This window comes from Gavialis gangeticus, unplaced genomic scaffold, assembly GCF_001723915.1.
Source record: "Gavialis gangeticus isolate Ggan-Ray unplaced genomic scaffold, GavGan_comp1, whole genome shotgun sequence".
Classification (NCBI taxonomy): Eukaryota; Metazoa; Chordata; order Crocodylia; family Gavialidae; genus Gavialis; species Gavialis gangeticus.
The window spans coordinates 14,249,736-14,276,184 of record NW_017729034.1 but is presented as its reverse complement, the minus strand read 5'-3'; the positions used below and the strand labels follow the sequence as shown (position 1 = coordinate 14,276,184).

At 45.1% G+C, this 26,449-nt stretch overlaps 1 protein-coding gene across 4 annotated transcripts in view; it reads left to right on the top strand.

The window, feature by feature from the left end:
- The window catches only part of WARS2 (tryptophanyl tRNA synthetase 2, mitochondrial), a 131,138-nt gene that overhangs the window by 63,391 nt on the left and 41,298 nt on the right, over positions 1–26,449 (top strand). For all 4 annotated transcript variants that reach the window (XM_019527333.1, XM_019527334.1, XM_019527332.1 and 1 more), the window contains one exon: positions 5,592–5,849. In XM_019527333.1, coding sequence (XP_019382878.1) covers positions 5,592–5,849 — 258 coding nt within the window. The remainder of the gene's footprint in view (positions 1–5,591; positions 5,850–26,449) is intronic.

The window sequence follows — 26,449 nt, the reverse complement described above, 5'->3', positions numbered from 1 at the left end:
CGACTTGCCCACCACCCCCTGCAGTTTGATGCAGAGGATTTCAAGATGTTCTTCTTTGCAGCCAATGTCAGCCTCCAAGGAGTTGTACTGCTCCCTTACATAGAGAGATACACCTACACTTTTATTCCCTACTCAGCCCCTCCTGTGCAGGGTGCAACCCTCTATGGGTACTTTCCAGTCATGTGAGGAGTCCCACCAGGTCTGTAATCCAGGGGCGGGCAATAATTTCGGGTGGAGGGCCACTTGCTGAGTTTCGGCAAGCCATTGAGAGCCGTGTGACAGGTAGCCAGGGGCAGATAACTATTCATTTTCTAAATTTTTTAGGGTCCTCAGCAGCCGGATAGAATGGGCTGGTGGGCCACATTTTACCCACCTCTGCGTAATCTCTACTAAATTGTAATGCCCACTGGAGAGTAGGAGGGCTAGCTCCTCCTGCTTGTTCCCCATGCTCCTGGCATTAGTGTACAGGCAACTGAGTCCTCCAGTTGAGACCCTCAACTTCCTGTCACACTGAAGGAGAACTATTCTCTCAGCTTCTGCAAGAGTGACTCTCCTAGTGTCCCCATCTACGGAGCTTGTATGTTGGTCCCTGGGCATGCTCCAGTCAGTGTTTCCCCATCTCCCAAAAAACTAAATGGCCCTATTTAGAAGATTGGCCATCTTAACAGTAATAGAAAAAAGTCAAATATAAGTGTAATTAAATTTGATATCTCTTTGGCATATCAAATATTTCATTTGTGTAGGTTCTTGCTATTGATTTCATATCTAAGGATGAAAATGGGGTTTATTAGCTAACTTGGTTTCCCACATGTGCACACCTGTGTAATGTAGCTTGTGGAAAGTATTTCCACATAAAGCATTTCTTAAATTCAGTGCACCCAGAAAACAATTTTGGGAAATTTTTTGGAGGTAATTGATCAAATCCTGACAGCTTGGTCTCTGAGAGAATGGTCAGCCAGTAAGGAGGGGCAAAGTAAAACAAACTTTCCAAGATGTTCGTTGTCATTTGGCCAACGGATACACATATAATTCTTTTAAACTTTCTTTACAAGCCAGTGTTTCTCAGCTTCTTTGTCATTTTTGCTGCTTTTTGAACTCTCCAGCTTGTTGATATTATTAATATCAGCATGCCCAGACTTTGATGTAGTACTCCTGGTGTCATTTTTGTGCTGCACTGCAAGTGTTTGCTGTGTGATTTTATTTATTTATTTATTTTTTCATTTTTCTGTCACTGACAACTTATAGCTGCAGAGGGTAGTTCAGTGGACTAATACCCGTTTCATTATTCTAATATTAGAGACTAGCAACCAACTTTCTTTTAAAACTGTACTGTCATTTTTTAGTTTGACTACAATGAGCTGTTGAAGTTCATTGGAATGAGAAGCTGATTTTTATTCCTTTTGATGTTGTGTGTATTTACAGTAAAAGTGTTTGGTTTTCTTTCCACTGTGATTCTTAGCTTCTCTATCAGTTTGGCTACTATGCTGAAGGGGAAATAAGTTGCAGGTCCAGAGCAAAAATTCCCCTCCTTTGCCTCTCTGGAAGTAAATAGTAGTTCATGTTGAATGTGTTCCTTGCATTCAGGATGGATTCATTTGTGTAGGACTATAGGAAAGTAGGGCTGGAAGAGACCTCATGAGGTCGTCTAGTCCAGGGGTTCCCAACTTTCTTATGCTGTGGACTGGAAGTGACCGCGGACCAGCAAACTGCGGATTAGAATACTGTGGGCAGGCAGCCAACCCTTCTTTATACTCAAGAGGATGTGGACAAGCTCAAAAGGGTGTAGGGAAGGGCCACCCACATGATCAAGGGCCTGGGGGACAGGCCCAGCAAGGAGATGTTTTGGGATTTAGTTTTGTCCAGCCTGAGCAAAAGAAGGCTGAGAGGTGACTCGATAGCCACCTACAAATATGTCAAGGGAGAACACCAGGATGTAGGAGAACAGCTTTTCAGAAAAGCATCCCCCTTACCCAGGAAGACATGGAGCAATGGACACAAGCTAGTCGAGGTAAAGTTTCGGCTGGACACAAGGAAAAACTTCTTTTCTGTTTGGGTAACTAGAATCTGGAACACACTTCCAGCAGAGGTGGTGCAGTCACCATCTCTGGCAGCCTTTAAGAGGAGGCTGGATAAATAATTCGTTCAGCTCGTTTGAGTTCAGTTACCTCCTGCCCATGGCAGGGAACCGGACTTGATGATCTTACAGGTCCCTTCTGGTCCTTCTTTCTATGATAAGGGTTGGCTGCCGGTCACTTCCAGATTTCTGATCCGGCAGCCAGCCCTCCTGTGGATCAGCAGTCAACCTTTCATGGCCTGGTACTGGGAACCCCTGATCTAGTCCAGCTCCCTGCTCAAGGTAGGATTATCGCTGACTAAATCTTCCTAACCTGCTTTTGAAAATCTCCAAGGGATGAAGATTCCACACTTCTCTAAAAAGATATTCCAAATACTTGACCACCCTCAGGGTCCTTCCAGACATGCTGGTGATGGCGTGATGGGATCTGCTGGACAGTATACACAGTCACACTTCCTGCCATGCCACACATGCATGGCAGGAGGCTGGAGCTGCTGTACATGGGTCCCATATCGGATCCGCACCAATATAAGGAAAATTGACAGTATTGGCAATCGGCGTTTTTTGGCTGATGTAGTCAATGGCATCGATTAAATGCAGTGCGCATGCGCAGCATGCAGGCAGCCAGGAGCGTAGCTCAGCAGCATAGACTGTAGTATCCGGCTGGTAAATCTATTGTGAGGGGTGGGTAGGGGTGTGGCGGGGTGCAAATCAAGGCCCCCATGGTAAGGAAGGGAGTGGGGCTGGAGTTGGGGCAGGGGCAAGTGCTGGCCAGCTGAGGCAGGGCACAGGACAGAACCACAAGCACCTTATCTGGGGGGTGCAGGGAGGGGGCAGGGGATGGCTCCTTCCGCTACGCACACCCTGGGGGGCATGTGCCCCCCCCATCTGTGCTCAAGGTGAGGTAGGGCTGCCACTGTGGGCTCCGGCCAGGGCTGCATCAAGCTCTTCCCAGTGGTGGGGTTGGACCAGGCTGCGCTTGTGGCTGGTGGCAGTGCTGGGAGAGGGAGCTACAGGGGGTGCTGCAGCCCCTCTCCCCAAAATTTGCCATAACCCCCACTCCCAGAGCTGCCAGCCGCCCTGAGCACAGCCAGCCCAATGCCCCACTTTCTCTGCCGGGAAGAACTCAGTGCAGCCCTGGCCCCAACCTACAGCAACAGCCTGCTCTTGTCCCATGCACAGATTGGGGACCACACCCCCCATGCCCTCCTGGGGTGCGTGTAGCAGCAGAAGTCACCCCCCACCACTCTTCCTGTGCTCCCCGGACGAGGCGCTCGCGGCTCTGTCCCATGCTGTGCCCAGGCTGGGGATCACCTGCCCCAGCCCTGCTCCCTCCCTCACTGTGGGGGCCTTGATCTTCATCCCCACTTCCCCTACAACAGATTTACCAGACCCACGCTGCTGTACAAGCTTCTGGGCTGCATATTGGCAATCAGATCAGTATCAGCTGATATGCCTTATTAAAAATCAGCCATTGGTATCAGCCCAAAAAATCTCTAGCAGTCCACCCCTACAGGTGGTGTGATTTTTGAGATCATGTATCAGATTGCATCACACCTTATTGTCTTATTAGGATCCCAGGCTCCCCCTTCATCAGAAAGTAGCAAGCTCCTCCACCTGGGAGCTACATCAGCAGATGGGGACCCAGCCATGAGGGCTAATGAGCCTGCATCTGACCTGCGCTCCAAGCTGCAGGGACACACCGTTCTCCCCTGTGGCTGGGAACTCAAACCAACTGATGGGGTGCATGGTATGAACCCGCAGCTTGGAGCCCCATCAGCTGACAGGACTCTTAGCCCTAGGAGCACATGATGCAATCCTGTGGCTGGGAGCCCCATCAGCTATGAGCTCCCAAGCTCAGGTGCATGGTATGCTCCCACAACTGGGAGTTTCATCAGTTTACAGGGCTCCCAGCCACAGGGTCTAACCTGGCCACACATTGAGTTAATGTGGAGTGATAGAAACCAACCACCAAATTATTACATATTTTTTGTGGAACTAACTTGTGGTTTATTCATTTTATCACATTGATTTTTGTGGCCAGGTTACAATTTAAGATGTGATTTACTCATTAATCATATCTTAGGTGTAATGTGTGGCAGGGGCCTCATAGTCAAAAAGTTCTTCCTAATCTCCAACCTAAAGTTCATCTGCTGTAATTTAAGGCTGTTGCTCCTAGTTCTGTCCCATGTGGCCACAGAAAAAAGTCTTATTTCTATCCTTCCCAGGGATGGATAACCTGTGGCACAGGCAACCTCTTGTGATGCAAGGCAGATGAGGGAGGGGACAGGCCACACAGTGGCAAACAGAAAGGTAAAAGCAGAGAATTAGATTGGGCAGGGAGCACAGGCCAGAGAGCAGAAAGAATAAAAAATCAGTCTTGGGAAGAGGAGTGGAGTGGCACTTGGAGAGGTTTTAGAACTTGTGTGGCACACCTGCAAAAAAGGTTGGCCCCCTCTGTTCTTTATAATTGCCCTTCAGATATTTGAATACTTTTATCAAATCCCCCCTCAGTCTTCTCCTCCCCGTACTGAACAGTCCTAATTTTTTCAACCTTTCCCCGTAAGTAAGAGTATGCTGCTGATTCATATTCAGTTTATGGCCGACTGTAACTTCCAGATCCTTCTCTGTAGTACTACAGCCTAGTCCAGGGGTCTGCCACATATCATCTGTGCACTAGATTTGGCCTACAGAACCATTTAATCTGGCCCAACATCAGGGACTTCAGTGGCAAGGGACTTTTGGCAGCAGTCACTTTCCCCTGTCCCCACAGAAGATGCACCATCTTCATGTGCTGTCACCATGCTACCACAGAGAGAAGCAGCAGTGATGACTGGGTCTAAGTAGCTGTTTGCCCATCTCTGACTGGAATGGGTTCACTCCAGCCCACAGTCTAAAAGAGGTTACTGACTGTTGATTAGCCAATCATTCCCCAGTCTGTATTTGTGCATTTGGTTATTCCATTCCAAGTGCTTAGTTGTTCCATGTTGAATTTCATCTGATTTTTTTGGACCATTTCTCCAGGTAATTCTGGATCCTAGCCCTACCAGATTGTAAGGCACTCAGATGCTATGACAACAGGGACAATAGAATTTTTTGCATCTTGTGATAGAGGTGGGACTTGCCATGCCCCAAGGTAAGTGGTCAAACCAGTGGAACATCCTTTTTCCTATGAGGACTGTTGCATGTGCAATCCAAGTATTTAATGCTGAAATCTAGAATATTTTTTTTCAGAAGTAAAAAAAAATAGGAATCTTTATTGACTGATAAACTCTGGGCAGTCATGAGCTGAGATTTTTTTCCCACATAACAGCGTGTACTTGCCTCACAGCAGGAAAGAGGGAATGGAGAGTAGTGAGGCATAATTAACGTCTGAAAAATACGTTGACAGCCAAAGTAAAGTACCTGTAGTGAAGACTAGTAGTATTCATTTTCTTTCTTTGTGTTTTTTGTTTGTTTGTTTGTTTTGGTTTTTTGGTTTGTTTTTTTTTTGGTTTGTTTTTTTTTTTTGTAACAGAACAATGGTATGGATCGAATTTTCTCTGGTATTCAGCCAACTGGGATTCCCCACCTGGGCAACTACCTGGGAGCCATCCAGAACTGGGTGAGACTTCAGGAGGAATATAACTCCGTGTTATATAGCATTGTCGACCTGCACTCCCTCACAGTGCCCAGGGACCCAACTTCTCTGAGTCAGAGCATCCTAGACACTACCGCTACCATCCTTGCATGTGGTATCAATCCAAAGAGATGCTTTCTGTTTCAGCAGTCACAGGTTGGTATTCCTACTACTTTAAATTTAATTCTCTTATTTAGCCATATGGGATTCTCCTTGTGTTTTTATCAAGTGCAGACAGCACTGCTCAGGCCTCTTATTCCTTTATGCTTAGTGTTCTAGAAAATGTTTGGAGTGTTGTTGCAGCTGTGATGGTTCAGGAAATGTTGAGAGGAAAGGCTTTATTGTGATACCTTTTATTGGCTGGGAGAGCTGACAAGCAAGCTTTTGGGTGTCAGGTGCTCTTCCTCAGGTCCACTGTCCAAAAGCTTGTCCATCAGCTCTCACAACTATGCAGTTGGTCCAGTAAGAGATATCACTAGAAAGCCCTTCCTGTAGAAAATTTCAGCAGGGTTAGCATCCATATCCCAACTTTTGCTGCCTTTTGGGGGAGAAGTTGAAGATCTGTTCACAAAATGCATTCTCATCAGTTTAAGCATGTATAAATCTTTATGATAGTCAGACTCAACATAAAATGAAAAATCATTTTGTTAAACCAACTGAAGAGTTGTAACCAAGTCTTATATTAAATTTGCAAAAACTAATGCGGATAAACCCTATCTGTATATCCATGTCAAAGAAAACCTATTCCTATTTCAGTGTCATCCTTTGTTTGCTACCCAGTCTGTCTGGTGTTCAGTGTCACCTGCAGATAATCTGTTTGATACATACAGGTCCAAACACAGGCATGAGTGTGTCTGTACCTTTTCTGAAGCCAAGCAATCCTTTTTTCTTCCTTTCCCCCACTTCAGAAAGTTCCTCTCTCTTCCATAGCTTCCACACATTTATCTGTTTTGTATTTAGCTGTTTCCGCATTGGCAAACCTTGCATCTGTAATTTTACTACCTTTGCCAGCTTTACTGTAACTAACAAAACTGGAAGTTATAGTTTGGAAAGGTAGATCCCACTCTTGCAACTACTGCAGGGATGCAGAAATGCCAAACTGTAAACGTATTTCAATTACCATTATTTTCTGCTAGTGAACTTGATTTTTGTCCGCGTTTACTTATGACTTTCCTATGCTTCTCAAGCTGAAGTGCTGCAGGTGACAAACGTTAGAGGACCCTTTCATTTCATGCCTTGTTGGCAGAGATTAGCTGTATTTCCTTCCTTTACAAATTATAAAATTGCACTTGCTTAAACTGAACTGATTTTAAATTGATCAGGTTAAATCAGTGCAGTTATCTAATATATGGTTTTCACTCAGGTGCTATGTGCACCTTTTTCACAAAATTTAGCCATCCAAAAAGGGTTTGCATTCTAAGCAAGGAAATCAAAGGAATCTGAAAATATAGCTACTACTGTTTTAGGGCTTGATTCAAAGACAACTGAGATTGTAGAAAGACTCCTTTAATTTTCACTGGCCTTGAATCAGACTCTAACCTGCTAATTATTGATGGAAGGCTTGTTTTTTGTGTGGCATAAGCAAAGCTGAAAATTATTCTTTCAGAGTCCCTTGAAAAGGCACTCCCCAGTTTACTTTCTGGTAGGTCCCAAATGCCCTGACTCTCTTTTGCTGTCAGTGTTGACAATCCCTTGATTCAAGGATGATGTCTACCATGGCTTATTGATGGGTCTTGAGGTAACTTAAGAGTCCAGTCCTTGAGCCACAGATACATCCACAGAAGTTGGAGTCTTTCCACAGGGGAGTAGGCCACAGACTACGATTTCTCTCCTTTTCCTTCCTCCACTCTTGCTTCTCTGCTTTGAGGGCAAGATATGTTACTGTCACTAGGAGACCAGATCAACAAAGAATGTAGGTGTTTTGGCGCTCTGCTTCTGGAGAGGTATTTGCAATGGTGAGTTATATTGGAAAGTTCCCTATATATAATACATGGGAAGATTTAGGTTCCCCAAAATGGGGGTCAGAACACCTAGCACATTGAATGGAGGGCAGCCAAAGAGAGGGTGACTAAAATTCTACTTCTCTCTGCGATGTAAGCACCTACCAGCAGCTTTCAGTTTAGTGCCTATGTGAGGTTGGGATTCACAGCTCAAAGCCCTTTCCTGGATGTAAATGCCTGTGGTCATTCCATTGGGCATAGGTGATTAGCTTAAGCTTTTTTTTTTTCTTAGAGGAAGTGGTAATATTGATGGTGGTACCCACCACTCTAATATGATAACCTAGTGATAGAATAAATGCCCGGAAAGTGAAAAGCAAATGGAAGTGTTCAGTGCCCTCAGCTTGAAGGGGTTCAAACCCACTTCTCCCATCTCCCAAGAATGTCTTAATCACCAGGATGGAGGCAAAGTTGGGATGGGGGTATTTTGTACCTGTCCAGCCAAGGCTGCAAGATTCATGGGACCAGAGGGAGGAAGCAGAAGGAAACAGAATGTTGTGATCCAGGGATAGATATGTTTAATGTCTGTCCCTGGCCCTCCTTCAGGGCCAGGGACAGACATTATACATAAACCAGTTTAAGTGATCAGAAACTGGTTTAAACCTGTAATGGAATAGGTGTTCAGTGCACATAAACAAGTTTGAAAATGACTGAAACTGGTTTGAGATGAACCTGATTGAATGTAGTGTCAGACTTAACTGATTTGGGTCAAACCATTGTATGCAGTATCTATCCCACACCCCCTGGTTTAGGTTGAACCAGAGTCCCCCAGCATACTAGATGATTTGCAACCCTGGGCGGGGCTCTGTTCTCTGTTCCAACCCAGTGGGGCTGGCCCCACCCCTCTGCTCCAGCTCTAGCAGAGACTGCAGGTACAACGGTTTCTGCCTGGCTTCCTCCTGCTCACCTCCCTCTCCCTTTCCCCCCACCACCACTCCCTGCTCAAGCAGGGATTCCCCCTCCCCTCTGCATTATGTAATCAACTCTCAGCATTAGCTAGCATACCACATGCTGAGGTTGACATAAATGCCCACCATGACTGTGCCTGGAATAAAGAAGGCTATAAGAGAAGCCAGGACAAAAGCAGACAGGCTTAGGGCTTTTTGGAGCTATCAACAGGTAGCTGGTAATGTCCCTCCATTCCTTCCTTGGAAAAAGTTGTTTAAGAAGAGCTTGAACTAATGAGAGAGCTTTGTTTTGTTTTGATGGGCTGATAAATGTTAACAACTCCCTGCTGTGTAACTAAATGCTCTGTTGTCAACAGTGAGGGTGGGGAACCCTCCCTAATCATAGGTCCTGCTGGCCTGGCCACCTTTCCCCCTCATCTTAGCACTGTGGAAGGGGAGGGAGGGCTACTCTAGCGCCACCTGGTTTCTAGCATTTCTTCAGTCCAGAGAGAATGTGTGGTTACAAACTGGTTCATCCTAGCCAGGTTAGACTTACCTGCAAAGATTAAATCAGTTCAGATTCAGGCTTTTTGAATGTCTGTCCCTAGCCCAGGAGGGCCAAGTCCTGGGGTCTAGTCCCTGCTCCCAGGACTGTTTACACATTTTCCCCTAAGGGCTAATGCAGAATACATAAGCAATCTTGGGCTTTTCTATGCCGGAGTGCCCAGGAAAGTTAAGGCAAATCAGTGGCAAATATAAACTCACTGCTTATTATTTAAAACCTAGTAACTCACTTGGCCCCATCCTAGTGGGTTCTCTCATTCAGGTATACAGTGATGGTTCAAATCAAAGTCAGGCTAGTAGTGACTGAAAACCGATCAATCAGTTGATTCTTTTTAGGACTTGTGCTCTTTTCTGAACAGATGATGTGGGTTGAATGTGCCTTGAAGATTTAATTGTCATCCTTTTAAAGAACTTCCTGGCAGAGCTGAATTCCATGGTGATAAGCAGATATAGCTATCTAGGAAAACTTGCGCTGCCAATGATGTCAAACTGATAGCATGTTCTGTTCAAATCACTAGCAATGATGAAGGAAAACTCAAATATAGCTGAGGTTAACGATAACAAATGCCCAAGGCCATAGTGCTAGATCTTCTGTCTATACTTGTGACTCCTACAACACTGCAGAATTATATTTGTAGAACCAGAAAGGGCCTAGATCCAGTGGTTGCACTGGCTGATCTGGTGTCTTTTTCTTGGGTCTTTTCCATTTCCAGAATGCAGCTAGACCAGAATAGCTTGGAACAGGTGTTGGCAGCCTTCTGCAGATGCAAGCTGTAGCTTGTAACGCATCCAGCAGTTCAGGCCACCATTCCCCTCTGGCTGCTCCAGCAACATTGAACAGAGGCTCCTGAAAGGAAGACCTCCACATTTTCCACATGGGCTATACCAGCTGGCTGGAGTAACAAGAGGCAGTTGGTGTGCCATTAGCAAAACACAGACCAGATCAAATGGCTGGGGAATCAAGTGTACCCTTAGTAAAATGCGGCCTAGATTAGACCTTTGTGGAGCAGATCCAATCTTTTTTATGGACTGTAGGTTACTAACCCCTACACAATTGTGTGCGTGGGTGGGGGGGGCAGTCTCTCTCATTGGTAGCTGTGTTTGGTTCCCCTAGAATATACTTGCCATATGTGGAGTATCTGGTGACTACTTTGCTTCCCAAAAGGCGTGTGCATTTTATTTCCAGTCAGTAATAATGAATGTTTTCTTTTTATTTACAGCAGGCTTTATGCAGATCAAACCTCTAGCTATCTGAAGTGTCCGTCTCCCAAATTTTCCCACATTTTTATATTCTTGCTGCCGCATATGCGAGATAAAAAGCTAACCCTTAGTCTTGACTGTATCAGGGAAGCACCAAGGAAGGAGGGTACTAATAAATGAGTCCTTGAATCCTTAGAACTTGATTTCTTTTTTTTCTTTGGCTTGCAAAGATAGTGACATAAATTATAAGGAGTTTAAGTAGACAAAAGTTAAGGGCTACAACTTTCCTAATTTGAGGAAATTATCAGTTGCATATGAAGCCTCCATTTGTGAATGTAACCTCCTGCATGTGACCCATTTTACGTAACAAGTGCAAATTTTTTGAAAATTAGCTTTGTACATTTACATGTACATTTAACAGTATGTCAAAATACTCTTACAATTGGAGGCTTTAGCTGACACCACTGACTATTAGGCTCTCTTTATATGAAAGATGTAGATAGTATGTTTAATACCAGTGCGGTTACTGCTGCATGCAAACTAAATCTCTGGGTGGAATAAGTGATGACTATGAAGGAGACATGATGATAATCTAAAAGTGTCTGGAGGATGTTAATACCAAAGTTAAATTTATTTTGGGTTGCACAACAGGAGTGCAACATAATTAGTTGGACTGGAAGCAAGCAATAAGATGAATATCTGGAACATATTCTTAAGAGTAAAATCTATTAGATGCTGGAATAGACTCTGAAGGAAAGTGGTAAATATTCCTCCACTATTCATAAGTCAACTCATAGGCATTACAGACTGTTCATGTTAAGAACTTCCTTAGAAAAAATGGATCAACTGCTTATTTCAGAATTGCACACAAGTTAGTCAGTCTTAATGGGGACCTTAGATGTAAATGGGTTACTGTACTAAAATAAACTGGTGATCTAACAAAGATGATCATTTCGGTGTTTTAAGTACATATTTTTTGCTTGGTGTCATGTACTGTTTATCTGAACATCAGATCCATTCCAGATATGCTTTCAGTGACCTTCTGTTTCTTCTATATTTAAAAGACATCATTAAAAGTATTGATGGTTCAGTTTATAACAATAAGGCCATGATAACTTGATAACACATTGATAACTTTTTGGGTCCTCTGGTGAGAAGAACATTTGTAATGAAAGACTGGGCCCAGGAACAGGTGATAAGAGGCTGTCTGTCCCTTTCTCCTTTAAAGCAGTGGTTCTCAACCTTTGTTTACAAATGGGTCCTGGTGCAAAAGCAGTGGTCATTCCCAACCCAGTAAATAGTTTAAATAGAAAACACACAGATGTTTTGGCCCCAAAATACTTATCACATGCTACAAGTTAAAGCAGCTCAATAGTCTAAATTTTAAAGATAGAAATCAACATCAACAGAAAAACAGTAGCAGCAATATCAGCATGTGGCCCTCCATTACTCCCAAGTGACATTCATCATTGTGCTGGTGCCCCTCACTCCCAACTTGTGGCCCCTCAACCCTCAGTTCTGCCAGTGCCCCTCACTCAACCCCCAGCTCTACTGATGCCCCCCACACCTGACCCACTGCCTCCCACCCCCAGGCTCCCAGTGTGTGCACCCACAGCAGGCACAGGGCTCCAGCCTGGCTGGATTGGCACTGGCAGGAGCTGTCTTTGTGGCCCAGCAAGCAGGGGCTGGTGCAGGAGGGCAGAGCAGGACAGTGAGACTCTCTGCAACCTAGACCCCCATGCCAACTGTGCCACCAGCAGTATGAGAAGTAACAGATGGAGGTGGGGGGCTGTCTTCACCTCCTCTTGCCGCCAGCCACTGCCATCAGGCTGCGGCTCTGTCCGACCGCCATGGCCAAGTTGCTGCCACTGCTCCCCTCACGCTTCCCACACTGCCCAAACCCCCCATCTCCCCTCCAGGGAACAGCCCACTTTCCATCCTGGCAGCAGCGAGCCTTACTGCCTGGCTCCACCTTCCCATGCCAGCTCCCGCCTGCTGGGCCATGGAGGCAGCTCCTGCCTGTGTTGGTCCAGCCAAGCTGCAGCCCCAAGCCTGCTGTGTGCGCACAGATCTGGTGGGGCATATTCCCCCACCATGCCTCCCCAGTGCATTGCATGTCCATCCCCTCCCTCTCCCTCCCCCTGCCATATAGACTTAGCAGTGGGGAGTCACTCCCCAAGCTACCTGGCTGCCACGTGCATGTGGTGCCCCCTGCCTCATCACCCTCCTCCCACTCCCTGCAGCCCCTCCTTGCAGGCAGAGATTCTGCCAGCCTTCAAGGGGAAACCTGCAGTTTCCCACATTTTTCTCCTTGAAAAGAGAAAATCTGTGATTTTCTGCTTTTTTCTGTCATTGTTTGCAATCCTTTCACATATTCTTGTAACCCACCTTTGGGTCGCGACCCACAGGCTGGGAAACATTGCTTTAAAGGACTAGGCTCTGCCTGTGTGTTTTGATCTTTCTGTGCAAATGGAGTCTGCTTTCACTATGCCTTCTTCTGATGAGCCTTCTTAGTGCTTGCATTTGACTTCAGTTGTGGAATATTCAAACCACTGAAGAGTTTAAAGTCAGCCTGACCTTCTGTCCAGCTTGAGGAAGACATCAACTGGTTCAGACAAATGCCACTGGAGCAGCTTTCTTGCTGCTTCACACTGCCCTGACTACCCTGACTAATCCTTATCAGGGTGCAGGCAAGTATCTGACATGTTTCTGTTTTTTCAGCCAGTAATTTTACCATAATCTCCAACTAGTTTCATAGTTCTGGGTTTAACTGCACCTCTGACCCCTTTATGACCTTTTGAAGGACTCCCACATAAGTGACAGCTGAAAGCCAGAGACCTTTTCCAGTAGAGGACCTCCCTTTGGGCCTGGGTTTTATGTAGGCAGTCCCCCTATGGTTTGTTGCAGTTGTCCCTAGTAGGTTTACTTTAGTTCAGCACCAGCAGTTCTGCTTTTCCTTAGGAATGGTGGCAGTGAGCTTTTACAAAGCGCAGTGCATTTTATTTAAACTCCAGCTCTGCAGAGAAACAATATGAAACATTAAACAGTCTGCATATATGCTAATCTTACCCGGGGGAAAAGCATCATCTGCATAGGTTCCTGACTAGCATTCCACATGGTTTTGTTAGCTCTTTGTTCCCAAGTGAGTCAAACCCCCTGCTGTGCTAGGCTTGCTTTCTGTGTTTCAGGATCTTTGTCAGGCTGCCTCACTCAGGTCATACCAGAGGTTTCAAAGAACTGCCTATCTTCACAACCAGCACCGGGAATTTGCATCAGTTACCACCAGCAGGAAATCTCCCCACTTATTCAGGAACAAGGATGGGAAATATGTGTCCCCTAAAGTTTTGTCTTGATACAATTATTTTTATAACATATGTTGCATCTCATTGTAATGGTCTTTGAAGTCTCCATGCTTCCAAATGTCACCACTGTCACATGTAACATTCTACCAGAAATATGAAACTGGCTGTGTTTGTCTTTTAGAGAGCAAGCAGTGCCAATAAAGATTACTTCCTTAATCCATCTCTACTTGACACCTGCCTGCAATCTCCAGTATTTTTCCAAACTGTGCTCCACTGAGCACTTGCTGGTTATACTTAGAGAGGTGACTGATTACAGAGACCTAGCAGGCCATAACTTCCAGTTGCTATTGGGGCAGGCAATTAGTTTTAGCAAAGGACCCCTTACCAAGTTTTGGGGAGTTGTCAAGGGCCGCATGGGTAGCCCTGCCCCCTGGTCACCATATTGGAACAGAAAGTCCTGCCCCCAACCCCTGACCTTTGCCAATGCAAGTCCCTCCCCTTGCCCTGGAAATACTCCTTTTGGGAGGAAAAGTGGTATAATATTGAAACCAGAAAACCCCCCAAATCATATTTAAAAAAATAAAACATCTACTATAACTTATTTTAATTTTATTTTAAAATATTTTAATTCTGATATGTGTTTATGAAGTGTATCTAGAGGTGACTGCACAATAGCTCAAAATACAGTCCTATTGTATATTGTGTGTGGGTAGTATGTGGCAGGGTGTGTGTGGGATGGGATGGGAGAAACAGAGAAGCTGGGCTGCTGGCTCTTGCAGACTGCATGACAGCCTCACATGATGCAGCCAGGCAAACACCCTTGCCCAGGCTCCGCACTTCTGCTGCCCCACCCTGAGTCCCTGCCAGTCCCAGGGCACCGTACCCACCCAGTGCTGCCATTTTCTTGCTTTCCCTCCCACATGCTTGCTTGCCACTTCCCTCACCGCCACCACTCCCCGTGGTCCCTGCTGCTTCCCGCAGTCTCCACCACTCCCCATGCCCCTGCCATAGCCTCCACTGCTCCCCATGCTGTTGCCATGGCCCCTACCACTCCCTGTGCTGCTGCCACTCCCCACGTCACTCCCCACGGCCACTGCCACAGGCTCCACTGCTCCCTGTGGTCCCCACCACTCCCCATGGCTCCAGCCACAGCCTCCATTCCCTGCGGCTCCTTGCGCCACTGCTGCGGCCCCTGCCACTCCCCATGGCCCCCACTGCTGCCACAGTCTCTGCAGCCCCCTTCCACTGCTGCAGTCTCCGCCACTCCGTATGGCCTCCACTGCTCCCTGAAGCTCCTGGTACTTCCCACACCACTTCCTGTGGCCTTTGCTGCTCCCTGCACCACTTCCTTTGGCCCCTGCCACTCTCTGCTGCAGCCCCCGCTGTTTCCCACTCCAGTCCCCACAGCCTTTGTGCCACTAACCACTGCCACTTCCCCCCCCAACCCCCTCACCTGCTACTTCCCACTCTGGCTCCAGGCTGGCCTGGCCAGCACCATGGGATTCCCAGCTGCTGGGGTGGGGTGGACCTGGGCTGGGCTTGCTGCTCAGACTCTGGGTCCTGACATAGGCTTCCCCTGGGTCCTACTGCTGCTGGCTGCCTGCCATTTTTGGTGGGCAGGTAAAAATTAATTTTCTAAAATTTTTAGGGGCCCTGTAGGCCATGTTTTGCTCACCCTGGTGCTAAACAGTAATAAAGAAACCTAAACATATTAAATACTTCTTCATATCAACACTTTTCATTGTCTCAGGGTCATTCTACAGTTATAAAGATGGCATTTGTCTTTATTTACAATCTCTAAAAAAATTATAGGATGAAAAAGTTGAATCCTCTAACTCATAAAAGTCATGACACCAGCTGCTTGCTCTAATGCAGACTAGAAAAACAACACTATTCATCACAGTCCGGATGGGAACAAGTACCTTAGTCTGAGCTGTCCATGCTTCATCTCTAGTTATACAGGGATAATGATATCTCTGAAAGTAAATCACAAGCAACAGTTGCTTGTAGTTTGTGGCTGCTGTTTTAATTCCATAAAAATGCAGAATTATTTTGCAAGTTGACAGATGATGCCATACTTGCGTGCTAGATAAGTAGCCAGGTGGAGAACAAGAACTATAAATATTCCATCGAATCCTGTGGCCAGGTGCTTTCCCCCATGAGACAGTCATAGAAATACTCTGCTTCACCCTCACTTCTTTGTAAAGTGACTGGACACCAGTGGTGTGGTTGGAAAACAGGGTAGTTAGGGGAAAAAAAGAACGAAACCAGTATCCTTCTCATGACACCTGATACATTAAGCAGGTCCTGTTTTTCAGATTTTCTTCCTCTGACTTGATAAAAATTAAATGGTAAGCTAGTAAAATTCTAGTTGCTTAGCCAGCTTTTGTTTCTGTATCTGGAAGTGTGAAACTTCAAAGAGAATACTAATAAAAAAAAAAGATTTCAGAAACTGGGAACCCAGAAAAGACTTAACTAATGTGCTTCTTTTCAGGATGTTACTGACCTTAACATAGTGCTGTCTGGATGGATAAAGTCTACCAAAACCATACAGTTCTTTCCTCTTAACTATTTCTTGAAAATCAACTAATGGCTGTATATCAGATCCTTAAAAGGTCTTGGCAGTTGCCAGGATAACTGTGTGGAGCAAACTTGTAAGGAAAATGTCAAAGGCAGCATCTAATTGGTTCACAGACTGAAGCATAACGTCATCCTCTGAGCTCTAGCCCTGGTGTTACTTAAGTGGCTGAGCTAAGTCCTTATTTTATAGTTTATTAAACTAGCCTTTTGATTAGTAATTGTTCCTTTTAGAACAATTTCAAAAACTGATTATTCTAGATATAGTCCTTGTATTTCATCTATAATCATAACAGATAGTTATGAGTAGAACCTTGTATTCGTGTGATCTCAGGACAGCCAATTAGAATGTATGTGCATGTGTAGGGATGTATTTTAACCTAGTCATTGATTTTATTTCTGCTTTATGACCAGAAAGCAATCAAACTTCTATCCGAAGGTTGGATTCTGCAGTAACTACCCATTCTACCACATCTTTGAGATCTCTGTCAACTCCTGCAGAATTTACGCTTCTGTTTTTAAAAAGGAAATTATGTTTCTACATGGTCTAGTTGTGGAGATTATCTCTTGGGTGTCAGCAGATACAATATTCTTGTAGTGTGCAGGCAAATCAAAGCTGTAACTCTGAAAGGTGGCAACTTTGGCATCAATGGGCATCTTAACTCTGAAGTCTAAAGAGAACAGTTTAAGAGTGAGTGCTAACTAACTGCTTCTGCTGCTCATTTTCCAGAAATAGCTATCAGTTCTTGATTGTGTGTAGGTTGGAGTCATGCTCCTATTGTTCCATTTTGGGAGGCATTTCTAAGTGTGCTTTGCTGAAACTTTTAGAAGCTAAAGTTTAAACTCCAAATCCATTAAACCCATTCAGCTAGCATGGACCAAAGAGTACTTTTCGTAAGAAGTAGTGTGTGAATAATTCTTTTAATTTGGAAAAGTGTCCCATTGTAGGGCATTCATAGCTGTTGGTACTGTACAGTGAGACTGAAAGCCATACTTGAACTGGAGAGAGATTTTTTTAAATTTCCCTACTTAATATCTATTGTCATCCATGTTTGGCAGTCTAAGCCATCCACAAATCTTCTGCGCACATATCATTATTTGTTCTAATTGCATTTCTATTTGGAATAATTTCATAATAATAATAGAATCTCTGGTATTTTTAAAAGGAGAGGGAAAATACCACCTGTTCCTGATTATCCTGATCTTTGTTTTGTTTTACATTGGCTGATTCCAGTGGAATGGTTCCCAAATTATATTAATATGATAGGCGAACTAGATACCCTTCTTCCCAATTTCTCTTTAATATTAGATGACTATAAATTAGTTGGTTAGGTAAACCTTTTTTCATGCCTTAAGGTAATAATAAAGGTTTTAAAAATAATGTATTTAACAACAATCTCTTTGAAAGCCACCTCCCCCAACTTAAGATTTTTCATTTTATTTATGGTCCTTCAGGCAGATTACTGCCCATATAACAGTGATCTCATTCCAGCCAACATCATTTTAATTTCATGAATAAGAATTTGAGATACCATATGAAATTTCTTAATATCCACATGCCACAACTATTTCTTTCCCCTCACCTAATAACTTTGTGAAATTATTTTTAAAAAACAAGTGTGACTTGTCTCAGTGCTCACTGTTCATGGTTCTGCTACTCTCTGATAGGGGTGTGCAAAGCTTCAGTCAACGATTCAATTTGGAGAAGATTCAGCCTGATTCAGAGGCCTAATCACCAAATCAGAATCGAATTGGGAGACCAAAAAATACCTCCAAAACGATTCGGAAAAGATTCAGAAAATGATTCAGAGATTCAAAAGGCAGTCTTTCAGGGGAGCAGAAACTGAGAAGAGGGAGGGGGTGTGGGGGGAATGATTGACATCTGTAGCTGGCCAGTGACTGTGATCTTTCCCTAAGTCCCCTTCCAATCACAGTGCTATGGGGGAGGGATGTAGAAACAGCACATAGGCCTCTATCGGCAGCCTTTCTGTCCCTTTTGTGAGCTGTTTTTGCCTGAGCACCAGGAAGATCCCCTGTTACAGGCTACCATCCCTGCTGTTTTCATCCCGCTGCGCCTTACACACACACACACACACACGTTTTGCTTTCAGAAGCTTGAAGTGCAGTTTCCCAGAAACCCCTGCACCTATCTCCTTGAAACCTGGCAGGCCTCATGCCCTCAAAATGGGCTACCATGCCTGCTGTCTTCACCCTGCTGTGCCTTAACACACACGACATGAGTTTTGCTTTCAGCAGTTTGAGGTTTCCCAGAAACCCCTGCACCTATCTCCTTGAAACTTAGCAGGCTTTGTGCCTTCAGAAGGGACTACCATTCCTGCTGTTTTCAGCCAAATCTGCCAAAAAATGACAACATTTTAGGTATTTCAGTGATTCCCCGTTATAGTCTATGGCTGAATCACCAAATCTCTCTGAATCAGTGCCAAATCTTCCAAAGCCGATTCAGCTGAATCAATTCGGGATAATGATGCGAATCTCAGAATTGAATCACTGTCCTCTGAATCAGCCGAATCCAAATTAAATACTTTCCTGTTCACACAGGCCTACTCTCTAGTTTTTCCCTGTTCATACTTTGTAGGCGAATTACAAGCAATTTAGTTAATGCCTCAAATTTCAGGCTGTGAGAAAACCTTATTGCCTGTTTCTGGTTTAGCTTGTTTATAATTTTAGGTTTCTCAAAAGGGCAAATACTTCAGAGATGGTCTTGTGAATTCTTAGGAGCACTGGGAAGAGTAACTGGTGATCATAGAAAATCTTTGCCCTCTTTTGAGATTTAGGATGGCATCTCATCTTATTCGTTTACATAAAGTTATAGAACCCCTGCTCCTACATCATCCTATAACCACCCCCACAGATAAATACTGTTTCTCTGCATCATCAAAATCTCTCAGACATACTTGTAATGAGCTGTTCCAAGACCAGCTAGTTTAACTTGCCTACCATACCTAATCTTCCTGGTTTAAAAGAGGCCAAGTTACAACTTGAGGAAGGCTGTCATGGAAGCAGTTTGAAGACTGAGATACTGAGCTTGACTTCACACTCTCTCTGCAGCTACTGATAACATATCCCTGGATTATTCACTGACCCATTCTGCTGTTGCAAATCTTGGAAAATTTATCAGCTCATCTGTCTGTACCCACCTCTACTTCACTTCAGCATATCCATGATTCTCTCTTGATCAGTGTCCTTGAGCTCTCCCACTTACTCTTTTGTCTTTGAATGGCAGTGACAAAACACCTCTGATTCATCAGACTGAAGATTCATAGATGCCCCACAAAGTGTGACTGGGATCAGAGTATGCATTGGTTAGCTGGTAAAACACTAGTTTCTATTACAGAGCTACATAAGAAATCTTATGAACAGTTAAAAATTAAAAGATGTTAGCTAAATTTGTTAGTTTTTCTTATTGATAGTACTAAATGTCAAATTGACTATTGGGAGTATTTACAGGATGAGAGTATCAGGAAGCTTATTTCTTAAAGGAGAAAGAGGAGGTAAGGACAAAACCTGGACACATTTTCCTCGCGTCTGAGAGGTGAAAGGTATCCTGGGGTTGCAGGCAAACACGTGTCATCTGTGCATAGCCACCTTTGCTGTAGAAGTCACAAGGCTTTAAAATGCTGGAAAAGGAGTAGACATAGACCAGAAATGAAACTGGTAGGAAACGTGTTCCAGAAGTCTGCATTGGATATAAGCCTTTTCTCAGCAGCAGGAAAATAACCTCATACAGCAACTCTGTAAGGAACCTATATGTCACTCTTAAAATGGGATGACAATCTCAACTCTGAGATGTGGGGATTGGTTTTGAGGACTTTTAAGAGATTTGGAAGAGTGTGAGACTGGGAAGAGAGAAGCATATGTAGGCACACAAGCTTATAGAACAGGTCAATAGCAGGAATTTATCGTGTTTAGTAAGAGGCAAATAATGTGATTTGGGTACCCAAAAGAGGGGGATTCATCATGTGGATATGGGTAAATTTTTAGTGAAAACTACTAAACAGGAAATACTTGGTTTCCTAAGGGAAACAATAAATAGGAGACTTGCAGGGCTGCTGTTCCTTCAGATATTTTCAGCCAAGCTGCAGGCAATATTTCCTGAGAAGATTTTTTTATATTGAAGACAGGTTATTATATTCCTTCAGGACAAACGTATCTGGAGCTGACCTGCAGGATTTAATGGATTAGATAGCTGATAGTCAGGGTTTCTAACAGCAGTGATGTTCTAGTAGGTGGGTTTGACATGCAGCCAGGGACATTACCCAAGTTGTGATTTCTTTTTCTTTATTGCTGGTAGCAGAAGAAATCCTTGGGCTCTGCTTTGGACCTTTGCAGATTCTTAGATAGTAAGGTTAAGAAGGGCTTGTTGTGACCCTCAGTCTGACAGTTGTGTAACACAGGCTATAGGACTGGCCTGTACTAGCTCAATTGGATTAGAATCTTTGTGAAAAACATCCAGTTGTGAACAACCACCCCTGCTGGTGAATCCCCCACAGCACTTGATAAGTTGTTCCAATGACTGCCATCACCATTATAAAAGTTTGCACCTTACTTCTAATATGTATTTATCTAGCTTCAGCTTCTACCCAATGAATCTTCTTATACCTTTACCCACTCAATTTGAGAGCCTATAATCAAGTTTTGTTATCTATGTAGGAGTATAATAGTCAGCACTTAACCCAGTGGTTTTCAGCCTGAATACGGTCAAGGCAGCCCGCAGATAATCCCGATTTTTAGCTTTCACTTATCTTTGGACTACAGAAAAATTATAGAACAATACTTCTGTTGCAAAGAACTTGGAAAGATAGGTCAGAATATACACTATGGATTCCTATTTGAAATCTCTGGATTTATCTTGTGAATCATGTGTAGGTGTTTGCACACACAAATAGTGCTAAAATTACATGGCAACCAGCAGTACCCTAAGGTACCATGGCACCCTAGCTGAGAATTGTAGCCTTAACCTTCCCCTCCTCCTTCCCCCCTCCTACCCCCACCCTGCAATGTTTCAAAGATATTCTTTCTTTACTACACTTTACTACATGCAGTGGTGCATTCAGGCTCTTCATCTATGCAGCTCTCATTCTGCTCTGCTGTTCTGAGCAACTACGTCATTTATATCTCTGCCTTTGCTTATATTAGCCTAAGCTCTCTTTGCTTATATTGGCCTTAAACTTCTCTACAAGTTTGGCAGTTGATTTTAAAGAATATTCTGCTTTTGGATTTGGTCTTTCATACTAAATTTTGAAAATTAAATTTATTTTGAACCTCTACTCTTGTCCCATAACTTTTGATCAAATGAATAGCTTTATGCATATATACACTCTTGTGGGTGTGTCTACACATGCATTTGATCCTGGAGTAGTTTACTCACAAATACACATGCAGAGACTTGGGAACAGATTTGCTGCTCATGGCAGCAGTCCGCTCCTGGCCCTGCCAGCCCTGCAACAGCCCCCTGCAGCCTCTAGGCTCCCCCAGGTGCTAACCCAGGGGCTGGCAGGGATCATGGGGCCAGGAGATGGCTGTCTCCTGGCGGGGGCTGGGATATTGCTCCTTGCCCCCAAGGGGTTGCCTGCTGGCAGGGTGGGCTCCGCCACTGGTTGGGGACAATGTCCCCCTGCCCTGGCAGCAAGGAACTCCTGGCTTCAGCTTCCAAACTGGGGGCAGGGGCCTTGGAAAGAGTTACAGGGATGGGGCAGGTGCAAAGGCCCCTGCCCCACTGGCAGATAAGGGCATGGGGCTGGGACTTGCCCCTAATTGGGTTGGTTCCCAGCCCCCTACTCCATGATTGTGGGGCAGGGGCCAGAGAGCCTGTTCCCTGCCCAGCTCTGCAATCATGGAGCTGGGCAGCAAACAGGCTCCCCAGTCACCACCAGCAGGATCCTTATCTCCCAGCACCAGCTTTGCAGTCACAGGAGGGGGATGCTGAGAGATACTTATCTCACCAAAGCTCAGGCTGGGATATAAGGATCTCCTAACACTAGCCCCTCAACTGCTGGCACTGGGAGATAAGGATCTTCCTGCCCTCCCTCCCCCCATATGGCGAAGTAGGGGCTGAGAGATAAGGATTTCCCAGCCCCGCTTCCCTATCACAATCTTGGAGTGGGGGGCTGAGAGCTCCTTGCTGCTGGGCAGGTGGGCATAGTCCCTGCCCAAGCTTTGGTGGCTGAGCCTCCCTTGACAGCAAGCAGCTTCTTGAGGGCAGGGAGCAATCTCCCGCCCTCTGCTGCCCAGCTGACTAGGAAGGAGCACATTTGCTGTCAGCCAGGTGTCTACAAGAGTGCTACTGCACCGTAACTAATCACAAGTAAATTTGCTACTTGCATTTTCAGGTAGCACATTTACTTGTGATTGGAGCAGTTTACTGCACAGTAAGTGTGTGCATGTGTAGACGTGAACACTTACTGCACAGTAAACTGCTCTACTGAACAGTAAAGCATCTTGTATCTCGCCCAATATGTTCTAATTTATAAGCAGAGCTGGCAGTTAGGCTTTTCCTAACACTTGCCGTTATAAGATCTCCTTTTGGTTTCTTATAACTCTATTGCAATTTAACAGTTTGTGCAAAAATTTTTCATCATAGGTGCATATTCCAAGCTGGTTTTATTTCCTTCTGTTTCAGCAAAAAATGGTCCTTTTTGAAAAGGGAAGAACAAGCTGTTTTGCAAATACATTTTTTCTTTCATATAGCTTGTGGTGGGTGCAAAGATCCCACCTCAGGAACACAGCTGGGTATTCGTATCCCTCTGCTGTTTCCACCATGTGAGGCGGGCCAGTAGGGGGTGCTCCTGCGTCGAGCCGCCCACCTCCCTGCGCCCGACCACCTTCCAGGCTCCGAATGCCTCCCTAGGGGCGCCTTATGTCTGGCCGACCCCTCTCCCAGAGCACACTCGCTAGTCTGGGGGTAATGTGCCGCCACCACCCCAAGAATGGACTGTCTCGCGGCCCTGTGTCCTTGGGGTAACAGAGGCCTAAAGTCCCACGGGTACTTGACCCAATACAGGCACTTGGGGTACTTCCCCAAGTCCGGGGGCAAAAAGGTATAGTCTCCCTTCGTCCACAGACCTAAGGGGTCTCTTAGGCATAATTTAGACCCACCCCTCAATAAGTCTCCCACACCAGTCAAAAAGGAGAACTTTATTGATTACAGGGGGTAGGGTAAACTAGGGTACAGGATAGAGCAATATCTAGAAATCCTAAAGAGCAAACAGTCTGGCTGTGGTAGCCTTTTGATTACGCATCTGTGATACTTCCAGCTAAATATCTAATCAGATTGAGTAGCTTACTCACAAGCATCTTCCAAAGGCAGGTGAAGTTTCCCTTTGGAGGCAGGCGGTTCCTAGCTCGTGAGTTTGGGGGGAGAGAGCCAGTTTCAGATGTTAAGGCTTCTCTGTCCCCTGCCTGGCTGCTGCGTCACCTCATGGCCGGAGAGGAGAGCACCTCCTTCCCCGTCCTAACTTATATAGCCCCTGTGACCTCATTCACCTGGGCCAGCGGAGGTCAGCCCCAGTTGGCTGTCAGCCAACCAATCTGAAATGCATCACCTGTTACCGGGCAGATCTCAGCTCCCCAGGTAGAAATCCCTTACCCAGGTAAGTGATGCAAGTCAGGTAAGCAGAGGGAGCAGGTTTCCCCCCTCCCTCAGGAATGCAGCCAGCTCAAGTTCCCTAAAGAGACAGGCTGAGGGTGTGGTCCCATGTGTGCTGGGCCCATCCTAATTGAATGGTCACAGCACAGAGATTTAAATCACAGTGTCACAGGGCAGAGATTTTTGGGGAGAAACCAAGGTGGCTTTCTGCCACATAGCTATATTGACTTTTTGCATTGGAGCAGGGGCTGCAGATTTTGGAAGTAAGGTCACTTGGGAGCAGGTGTGGGTTTGTTTGTTTGTTTTTACTTTGTGAAAATCCATACAAACCTGGGCAAGTTACAGGGCTCTGAAAATCCCTATCTGTGGATGCCCTGTAATCTTTTGTTTAGTTTGACGGACAAACTGCCTGTGCTGATAAATTCCTGTACAGGGTTGCTGAGGCTAAACCTTTCCCAGCTTTTTAAGAACAGGCAGCAATAAGTTTGTGTCTTCAGTGGCCAGCATTTCCCCTATTCACACTGAGGCTATGGAGAAAACAGGGTGTAGGGAATCATTAGAATATATTCTGTTCCAAAACTGTCTTTGGAGTCCTGGGCTTTACCTGTCAACTGTTAAATCTGCCAGCTCTAGTTATTGGTTCATGAAGAATAATAGCTTATTACTGCTAGCAATTATTCCATTACATGATAGAGTTCTTTACTCTAACAGGGCTGTCCTCCTGGCAGGCCACAGGGTGCATGTGAGCCCCAGTACCATGTGTCCCACTGCTGTGGAGCAAACGGACTGGGGGTCTGCACAGCCTGCATGGCAAGGGCAGTGGGCTGCATGCTTCTGGCACAGCCCATGTGGTGGAGGGGATCCTGCAGGGGAAGGCAAAGGTTCATGACAGTGTTGTGTGTGGCCCTGGCTGTGTGCTGGATTTGGAGAGCCCTACTTTAACAGAACCCAGCTAGAACCTTGTGTCAGACATTCACACTAAATAATACGTACTCTTTTTTTATAGTGGAGGAGGAGGTTAATTATGGCAATGAACTTCTGAGGCAGGTAATGGATTCTCCATCTCTTAATGTCTTTGGATGAAGACTCAAATGCCTTTTTGGATTCCAGTGGTCTAGTCTGAAAATGTGGCAGTCTTAACTGCAATTCACTTCTTTTTTTAATGGATTTTTTTTATGGAATTGAACCTAGGTCTGCTAGAAATTCAGAAAAATCAAATCCGTCTTTTAGACCTCTTAGATGTGGGGTGGCTAACCCAGTGGCATGCACAGGTGTTTTGTTTGGCATGCAGCAGATCCAGCAACAAGTGGGGAGAACAGTATAAATAAGGCAGGGGGGAGAGAGCAGAGCAGGGGAAGAGAATCAGTGGCAAAACTTGCTTTGTGGCAGGCTGACCAAAAAGATCAGTCCCCACTGTCTTAGATTGAAAGGTAGCTTCTTACTAACCAGTCCAACCCATGTTTAGATTGCATTAAAAAATAAGTTACAGTTGAAATTGTCAGACTTATGATTTTAGGCAAGGTCTTATCAACTGCTCAGTTTAGGGACATTATAACGGTGATAACCCAAGCTGAAACCCTGTCATCTTTCAGCCTCCACTACAGACAACTGGTCTTTATGCTATCTCCTATGTACATCCTTTAAATTTTCCTGTGGTACAGTTGTTAGCAAAGATGATGCTGAAAAACCAATGTCCCTCCTGGGGCGGAGTTAAGGTTCTGGTTGTGCTACTAGAGATCTGTGTGCCTGAAGTTAGGGAGTATAGGACAAACAGTGTTGTAAGATGAAACTTTTAATGTATTCTCATATATAGGTTTTATGTTAAATCTGTTAAACAGAACAACTTTAAATGATGCATAATGCATAGTTTGTATGTTAATTTCCCAGACTGTTAAATACAATCTTCAACACTTCAATGAATCATTTCAGAAATAACAGAAATCTTCACCAGAGTTCTGAGACAGGGAGCCTCTTCTTTGTGAGAGGAGCTGTAGCTGTGTCAACATGTTTGCTCTTGGTTACTAATAAGTGTTATCAAATTCAATACATAGTTAAATGGTTTCACAGTTGGTAGGGGTGGAAGGGACCTGAGCAGATCATCAAGTCCAACCCCCTGTCTTGTCAGGAAAAAGTACTGCAGTCAAACGGCCCCAGCCAGGTGTTCGTCTAGCCTCCTCTTAAAGACCCCCAGGGTAGGAGCCAGCACCACTTCTCTTGGAAGTTGGTTCCAGATCCTAGCTGCCCTGACAGTGAAGTAGCACCTCCAGATGTCTAATCTGAATTTACCCTCTGCCAGCTTGTGACCGTTATTTCTAGTCACTCCTGGTAGTGCTCAGGGGAACAGGGACTCCCTCAGTGCCTGCTGGTCCCCCCTGACTACTTTGTAACAGGCCACTAGATCCCCCCTCAGCCTTCTCTTGTGGAGGCTGAACAGGTTCAGGTCCTACAAGGAGGGCCTGCCCTGCTGCCCCCTAATCATGCGAGTGGCCCTCCTCTGGACCCTCTCCATGTTGTCCACATCCCTCTTGAAGTGCGGCACCCAGAACTGGACGCAGTACTCCAGCTGCAGCCTGACCAGTGCTGCATAGAGGGGGAGGATCACCTCCTTGGACCTGTTTGAGCT